This window comes from Orcinus orca, chromosome 13 (genome assembly GCF_937001465.1).
Source record: "Orcinus orca chromosome 13, mOrcOrc1.1, whole genome shotgun sequence".
In the NCBI taxonomy this organism is placed as follows: Eukaryota; Metazoa; Chordata; class Mammalia; order Artiodactyla; family Delphinidae; genus Orcinus; species Orcinus orca.
In genome coordinates this window covers 9,413,954-9,422,967 of record NC_064571.1, presented here as the reverse complement: position 1 = coordinate 9,422,967, position 9,014 = coordinate 9,413,954, and the positions used below count along the sequence as shown (strand labels likewise).

The following is a 9,014-nucleotide window of genomic DNA, read 5'->3' as shown; positions in this document are numbered from 1 at the left end:
GGTCTTAATGTCTACAAACAACATATATAAACTCCAGAGGGCACAGGCCTGTCAGGTAGAAAGAAGGTGGTATGATCTAGGACTGGGTGGTTTCTAGTCTAGTACAAGACAAGAAAGAAAATGTAAAGTTATGAGTGGGCGGAAGAATACAAAGGGAACAGTCAGCAAAGCTTGGGTGGGGCAGAGAGTATAAGAAAGAGTATAGACAAAACAAGTATTAATGGGAAGAACAGAGCTGTTGTGCTCTGGGAATACTCTTACAATGAAAGGGGAAGCTTCCAGATACTCAGGAAGCTCAATTTTATTCTAAACAATACCTGGCTGGCACCCAGGATATAACAGCGATTATAGTAATGGGAATACTTAGCATTCATCGAGCATTGCCAATGGTCCAGGCACAGTTCTGCACATCTGGTAACTCATTTAATCTTCACACTATAACCCCACAAAGTGGGTGCTTTAACCCCTCCATTTTGCCTACGAGGAAACAGGCTCAGAAGGAGTATACATAGCTCATAAGTGGCAGAGCCTGGAAGAAAGTACCCGTCCTAGCAACCTTCCAGCACGATCTTGGGAATAAGATGTAGGGGTTACAGTGTTTTGAAAAGCAAAAAGCATTATATTAATTTTAAGATAAACTATATTAATTTTAACATAAAGGGTGGTATGTTATTGTTTGGGAATTCTGGAAGATAGAAATTGTTGGTTCGTAATCCAGTCCTTAGGAGGTCAGGAATTTTATATCACATACAAAAATTAAAGGCATTTGCTCAGAGGCCAAAACAAATGCAAAGCCATTTCAACTACATGCCCTGTTGAACCCCAGTGACTTGGTGGTTTATATCATGAACTACATTGATATAAGCCAGCTGCAGGCTGGAAGGTCAGGGCAAATTTCAGCCAAAAGACTGTCCAGGTAGCCGGCTGATAACACTATTATTCCTCACCTAAACTAAGGCTGTTTGGCGTCCATTTTGGGGAATTAGAATCTGGGTGAGGAGTGAAAAATAGGGAAGGGGAATGGCTCCAGCACTTTTCTGGCAGATGAGGGGTGGAGGAGGGGCCCCACTACTTTTGTGGACAGAAGAGTTGAGCTTTGCAGGCCACTGATACCAGTGTTGAACGGATCTCTTGGCACCCGCCTAGGAGTCCTAATCCCCGTAGACAAAGAAGACATTCAGAACGAGAGGTGAAAGACCTGCCTGCACCAGGCGGGCCTGGCCTACAGAAATGCACGGGGTGCAGTTGGCACTGCACACGGAGTCCCAGGCACTCAGCTCAGGAGGCTCCACTACAACCACCGGACAGCTTCACACCTCAGCCAATGGCTGATGGGTCTCCTAGGAGCCTTCCTCTGCTATGAGTTCCAAGCCAGTTCAAAGCCCAGTGTGGGGGTGGGGGGGTATTATCATCACTGTTTTATAAATAGGGAAGAAAATGGGGCCCAGAGAGGTTAAGACGCCCAATCCAGGATTAAACTTTTCTTCGAACTTTGCTCATTCAATACATATTTAAGCACTTGCTGTATCCGGGGCTAGCATCAGGCCCTGGGAAAACAATGGTGAGCAAAGACACGCTTTGTCCTCATGGGGCTGACAGTCTACACAGGAGACAGATATGAAATAGTCACCCCAGCAGATGTAAAAGGTTACCTATATGGGAAAAGAATCTAAAAAAAGTGGATATATGTATAACTGATTCACTTTACTGTACACCTGAAACTCACACAACATTGTAAATCAACTACACTCCAGTGAAAATTAACAAAAAAACAAGGGTGACAAGTTCCACTAAAGCCTCCAGTAAGGACACTTGAGCCTATCAGGGAAGGCCTCCCTGAGGAAGTGATATGAGCTGAAATCTGACAGAAGTTAACTGGGTGAAGATGAGGATGGAGAGGATCCTACGTAGAAGACGTGGCACATGCAGAGGCCCCGTGGTGAGAGCTGGCACCGTGAAAGGAGGCCCAGTGACTGGAGGGCAAGGAGAAAATGGAGGCAAGGTGCAAAGTGAGGCTGGAAAGGCTGTGGGGACCAGGCCCAGGAGGGCCTTGTAGATCATTTTAGAATCTCCCTAAGCAATGGCACCTTTGAAGCATTTTGGACTTTGGGAGGAAGCGACAGGTCGGTTTTGTACTTAGCAACCACCACCCTGGGCCCAAGGAGAAGCGGGTCAGAGCAGGTTTGGGGCTGCTGCAGACAAGCGAGAAGGAAATATGGATGAAAAGAGATGCGGGATAGAAGAGATTTTTAGGAAGTAAAAAGAGCTCAGCAATGGATTGTGTGTGAAGAGTGAGGGAGAGGGAGGTGTCCAGGATGACCCCTGGGTGCTGATTTGGGTTCCTGGGTAAACTTGTTTTCTTTCTTCTATCCCACACTGCCTTACACTAAAGATTTGAAGGTGGTCACTGGGAGAACAACTTGGTGCAAAAAATAAATAGGCTTAAAAAGTCGTTTTCAACAAGGTGGTACTTCTTTGGTTGCCAAAACGATTGAGGGGCACCGTTGGCATTTAGCGAGAAAATCGTGTCAGGGACGCTGAGCAGGAGTCCCACAGGCCAAGCGTTGTTTCACCCTGAATGCCAACAGCACCTTGGAGAAGAAGCACTGTATAAAATGCCATACGTGTGTTAAGACATTATAGGATGTTCGAGGGATGTTTGGGGGAATCGCCCTGGCCTTTTCTCCTGTAATACACTTCTTGGGATGAGATGAAGCAGAATGAACAGATGGGTGGCACATTACACTCGTCTCACTTCCGACCTTAATCTTATTTTTTTTGAAAGGGAGGAAGATATCCAGGAATCTTTTCGCAAGAATCAATAAAAACGATGGTCTTCATTAAAAAAAAAAAATGTACACACAACACTTTGCATCTGTTCTTTCCCTGCCTGGAACACTCCTCATTCCGGTGTCGGCTACCTCTCACCTCCGTCCCACACCCCATCATCACTTTCTACCTCCTAGTGTTTTGCTGCCCTTATAGCACAGGTCGCGATGGGAAAATCAATCTTTGTTTCCTCAGTCACCTGCCTCCCCCATTAGTATGTAAATTCCGTGAAAGTAGAGCCCTTTCCCGCTCCGCTCCACGCTGGGTGGGTCCTAGCGCCCAGTTCTGCGTCTAGCGCTCGAAAGGAGGGAGTTTTCATACTATTTCCGGGGAGGTGGCGGGGGCGTCCATGGATTCATTACACTCCACCCCCAGGACCCGAGCTCGGAGCGCTCAATCCCTGCAGTCTCACTTCCACGCGGCGCGTCACGACACTTTTCGCGCGGAGGAAGACCAAGGCGGTCTGCGCAGGCGCGCCTCTGGCCCCGCCCACGGTGGCGTCATCACGGCCGTTATTACGCTCAGGCGTCTCGGCGGGCGATTTAAAACCAACTCTGGAGACGCGGAGGACAAGATGGGACCTCCTTGGCCCGGTGAGGCTGAGTGGGTGGGAGGCGGGCGGGAAGGGCCCGGTGCGAAGAGGTGCCCCGGGTGGCGGGGCTGGCGGGCTGGCCCGAGCCGGAAGAGCGGCTATTCTCGGCCTTGTCGTTGGCCTTGTTTCTCCGCCGGCTGAAGTAGAGGCAGGCGGGCTGGGGGAGAGGAGGGCCGGCGCAGGGTGGGCGGGCGGGTGCGTTCGGCCAATCAGGACGCGGCTTCTGCCCGCGCCGCTCTTGCCGCTGTGAGCCGGATGTGGGACGCCTTACTCTCTGGGCTCCTACGTTTTGCGCGGTGTCTCTTCTTTTAAAAGGAGGTTTTCCTGGAATGCACGTTAGTTCAGGGCCATGGAAGTATTGTGGTTACTGCTGTATGCTTAATACGCATGTATTTATTTTTACATTCATTCAACTAGTATTGAGGGCCCCCTTCGGGCCAGAATCTTTTTTTTTTTTTGCGGTACGCGGACCTCTCACTGTTGTGGTCTCTCCCGTTGCGGAGCACAGGCTCCGGACGCGCTGGCTCAGCGGCCATGGCTCACGGGCCCAGCCGCTCCGCGGCATGTGGGATCTTCCCGGACCGGGGCACGAACCCTGTCCCCTGCATCGGCAGGCGGACTCTCCACCACTGCGCCACCAGGGAAGCCCCGGGCCAGAACCTTTGTCAGATGCATAGATATAGCAAAGAACAAAACAGATAAGATCCCACCCTCTTAGAGCATGTGTTTTAGTTCGGGAGGCAGACAGGAAACGAAATAATTACAGATGAGGCTGAGTACTCAGATTGAGAAAAGCAGAGTCGGGGGAGGGTCCCTTTAGATTAGGGAGTCAGGGAAGATCTTTAAGCAGATTCTGGGGAACGTGTTCAGGCAAGAAGGAGCCAGTACAAAAAACAGGCAAAAGAGAAAGAGACTGACATGGGCGAGGACCAGGATTTTGTAACTGAACAGTGAATGAGGTCGGGCAGGTAGTCAGGGCCTTTGTAGGTCTTGGTAAGAGGTTTGGAAATTTAGTTACATTTTGGACGTGGTAAGTGACTTACCTGAGTCAGGTGAAAGGGTCAGTAACCACGTGGATAAGAGCTTGACACTCAGGGCAGTGATATGGGCTGCTCAGGGAAGTGGCCTGTGGACTGAGAAGTAAATTTGGTCATCATCATCATATAGATGGCAGAACCATGGGAACAGGTGAGAACACTAGGAAGACCCTGTAGAGAAAATACTTGGGACCAACATTTAGAAGCTGGTTAGAGAAGGAAGAGCTAGAAAAACTCAGAAAAGAGTGGTGTTGTAGAAGCCAAGAGTGTTTCAAGAAGCAGAGTGTTGTCAACTGTTTCAAGTGCTGCTGACTCTCAAGAGGGATGAAGCCCAAAAAGTGACGATTGGTTTTGGCAACATGAAGCTGTGGTGGTGGGCGTGGGAGCCAGATCAGAGGGGTTGAAAAATGAGTAGGAGTTGAGGAAATGGATACCGAAAGTGTTTTTGAGTTCAGTAACCATCTGCTGAATGAATGAATGTATAATGGGAAGGGAAGGAGAGAAATGGGGAGGGAATGTAAAGGGAAGGAGAGAAATCAGGGAAAGACAATTCTGAGAAATAAGGTGTGCTTCTAATTCCCATTTTGAGTTCCCCCCTTAGACAAATTCCTCCTTTAGTGCTTTCTATTTGTTTTTCTCTTGTCCCAAGGTCCAACTCCCTTCCTTACATTGGTTGCAGTGCCCACATTCAAGTAGTCACAAGTCCTCTTGATTCAGTCTCTAAAAATGTCCCTTGCCTCCTTCCTATTTTTACTTTCTTCTTTTTTGTTTGTTTTGACCTCAGCTGAGAGTTATGTTAATCATACTCTTTAGCTTGTGGGAAGCTATCAGGGAAACATGTGAAGTTGTTCTTGTATTTTTAATTCTCTTTTATCCCCACTCTTCATTCTTTCCCTTCCCCTTACATGGGCAACCTTGTAGTGTTTGTTGTGTGTCACTATTTTTAATGTGTTCCTATAAAATGTGTGTTATATTATGCATATTTTTTTCATATCACCAATTCTGAACCAGCTGAGATATACATTCTTATTCTCCTTTGGAGGATAAAGAAGCAAAGTCTTAGAGCATTTACTTAAAATTTCTCCAGTTAGTAAGTGAAGGAGCTGGAGTTTGAAGCCAAGCCTTCTGATTCTTAAAGCTGGAAACTCTCCCCCCATGTCTCTCAGTTCCTTCATCTGTGCCTTCCAAGGATCTTGTTTCTTGGCCTACTCTCATAGGCCATAGCCACTCACCACCGTGGTCACACCCTAGACCTTGTCGCTGCACCACTCTGTCATCTCAGTGCACCCCGCCTCTCAATCACTCCTGTCTTTCCAGCTTACTCCCTCTTGTTCCCCGACTCCAACAATCCTTTGACCCAGCAGACCTGTATTCTTCTACTTTTCACTGTCTCTCACCTCTCTGCCCTTGTTCCCCTCCTTACTTAGCTTACATTCAGTGGTCATTTGGTGTAATCACTCCCTTTCATATGCCCAAAACCCCTTGCCCTCTTCTTGCCTCCTTACACTTGCTTGACAAAATCACAACTCTGGTTAATCCCAACTCTGCCTACTCTGCTTGCACCCAGTGGTCTCAAGGGGACCCTAAAGCTGCCCAGCATTCATGCTGTATTCCCTGGTTCATCCACTCTCCTTTTAGATGATGATTTCGTATCTTCCTTTCTCTCCTGAAATCTCCAGTACCTCCTCCCCAGCCCTCACCCTTACCTGCTGAGTTTTTGGTTTTTAGCTGCTTCCTTTAATTTTTAAAAGAATATTTATTTATTTATTTATTTGTTTTGGCTGCTCCGGGTCTTAGTTGCGGCATGTGGACTTCTTAGTCGTGGCATGCATGAGGGATCTAGTTCCCTGTCCAGGTATCAAACTCTGGCCCCCTGCATTGGGAGCGTGGAGTCTTACCCACTGGACCGCCAGGGAAGTCCCTAGCGGCTTCCTATTTTACTAAGAAAATAAAAGCAATCAAAAGATATCCGCGGGCTTCCCTGGTGGCGCAGCGGTTGGGAGTCCGCCTGCCAATGCAGGGGACACGGGTTCGTGCCCCGGTCCAGGAGGATCCCACATGCCGCGGAGCAGCTGGGCCCGTGAGCCATGGCCGCTGGGCCTGCGCGTCTGGAGCCTGTGCTCCGCAACGGGAGAGGCCACAACAGTGAGAGGCCCGCGTACCGCAAAAAAAAAAAAAAAAAAAGATATCCGCAAGTCCACCAGTGCACCTTCTCCCCTACCTGCGTCTTTGCCTGTGTTCTCAGTCCTCCTTCCTTTTGCTGTGGATGGACTCTATGCTCTCAGCAAGGCAGCCCCTTTACCTGCTTGAGTACATTGTTCAGCAACTTTTACCCTTTCTTCTGCATGATCTCTGTGAATAACGGCCCTCTCAAAGATATCTGGAACCTGTGAGTATGTTGTTTTACATGGTAAAAGGGACTTTGTGGATATGATTTTTTAACATTTTTTAAACTAAATTTTATTGTAGTATAGTTGATTTACAATGTTGTGTTAGTTTCTGCTGTACAGCAAAGTGAATCAGTTATACATATACATATATCCACTCTTTTTTAGATTCTTTTCCTATATAGGTCATTACAGAGTGTTGAGTAGAGTTCCCTGTGCTATACAGTAGGTTCTTATTAGTTATCTGTTTTATATATAGTAGTGTGTATATGTCATTCGCAATCGCCCAGTTTATCCATCCCCCCCACATTTCCCCCTTGGTAACCATAAATTTGTTTTCTACATCTGTGACTATTTCTGTTCTGTAAGTAGGTTCATTTGTACCGTATTTTTAGATTCCACATATAAGCGATATCATATGATATTTGTCTTTCTCTGTATGACTTACTTCACTCAGTATGACAATCTCTAGGTCCATCCATGTCACTGCAAATGCCATTATTTCATTCTTTTTTATGGCTGAGTTCTGGTTTGGTATCAGGGTGATGGTGGCCTCTCAGAATGAGCTTGGGAGTGTTCCTTCCTCTGCAGTGTTTTGGAATAGTTTGAGAAGGAGAGGTGCTAACTCTTCTCTAAATGTTTGATAGAATTTGCCTGTGAAACCATCTAGTCCTGGACTTCTGTTTGTTGGAAGTTTTTTTTTTTTTTTTTTTTTTTTAGTCAATTGAGGTGATATGAGTGCCAAAGAAGAATAGAATTAGAGCATACATTTATTCAGGGGCAGGAGAAAGAAGGAAAGACAGGAAATGAACAAGGGAGTGGCAAAGAGGAGGAGGCAGTGCCTGAGGCTCAAGGAAGCTGGAGACTGTACGCAGGCCACTCACTGTTGTGGCCTCTCCCGTTGTGGAGCACAGGCTCTGGACACGCAGGCTCAGCGGCCATGGCTCATGGGCCCAGCCGCTCTGCGGCATGTGGGATCTTCCTGTACCAGGGCACGAACCTGTGTCCCCTGCATCGGCAGGCGGACTCTCAACCACTGCGCCACCAGGGAAGCCCTGTTGGAAGTTTTTAAATCACAGTTTCAATTTCATTACTTGTGATTGGTCTGTCCATATTTTCTATTTCTTCCTGGTTCAGTCTTGGAAGGTTGTACCTTTCTAAGCATTTGTCCGTTTCTTCTAGGTTGTTCATTTTATTGGCGTATAATTGCTTGTAGTAGTCTCTTATGATCCTTTGTATTTCTGTGGTGTCCGTTGTAACTTCTCCTTTTTCGCTTCTAATTTTATTGATTTGAGTCCTCTCCCTTTTTTTCTTGATGAGCCTGACTAAAGGTTTATCGGTTTTGTTTATCTTCTCAAAGAACCAGCTTTTAGTTTTATTGATCTTTGCTCTTGTTTTCTTTGACTCTATTTCATTTATTTCTGCTCTGATCTTTATGATTTCTTTCCTTCTACTAACTTTAAGTTTTGTTTGTTCTTCTTTTTCTAGTTGCTTTAGGTGTAAGGTTAGGTTGTTTATTTGAGATTTTTCTTGTTTCCTGAGGTAAGATTGTATTGCTACAAACTTCCTTCTTAGAACTGCTTTTGCTGCATCCCATAGGTTTTGGATTGTCATGTTTTCATTGTCATTTGTCTCTAGGTATTTTTTGATTTCCTCAGTGATCCATTTTTTTAAATAACTTATTTCTTTTTATTGCTGAATAGTATTCAGTCTTATGGATAAACCACATTTTGTCTGTCCATTCACCGGTTGATGGGTATTTGGATTGTTTCCACTATTTGACTATTACAAATAACACTGCTACAACATTCAGAGAGGGAGAAGGTAGTGTGAAGACAGAAACAGTGAGAGATTTGAAGACACTAAGCTGTTGGCTGGGAAGATGAAGGAAGGGGCCTATTTCTTACATGATAAGAAATGTAAGAAACGCACCCCTAGAAGCCAGAAAAGGCGTTCTGCCCTCAGAGTCTCAGGAAGGAGCCAGCCCTACGAATACCTTGACAATATCCCAGAAACACTAGGATACACATTTCAGACTCTAAAATCCAGAACCGTAAGAGAATAAATTCGTGTTGTTTTAAACCACTAAATTTGTGGTAATTTGTCCCAGCAGCAAAAGGAAACTACAGTAAGTCCCCTACATATGAACGAGTTTTGTTCTGAGAGCGT

General features: G+C 46.2%; 1 protein-coding gene across 3 annotated transcripts in view; it reads left to right on the top strand.

Moving 5' to 3' along the window:
* The first annotated feature begins 3,330 nt into the window (after window positions 1-3,330).
* Window positions 3,331-9,014, top strand: part of NCAPH (non-SMC condensin I complex subunit H) — a 39,871-nt gene continuing 34,187 nt past the window's right edge. For 2 of the 3 annotated variants that reach the window (XM_033401896.2, XM_049696294.1), the window contains exon 1: window positions 3,335-3,422. In XM_033401896.2, the coding sequence (XP_033257787.1) occupies window positions 3,404-3,422 (19 nt within the window). In that variant the 5' untranslated portion in view covers window positions 3,335-3,403. Of the gene's footprint in view, window positions 3,423-9,014 lie in introns of all 3 variants that reach the window. The other variant, XM_033401895.2, reaches the window with a different exon arrangement.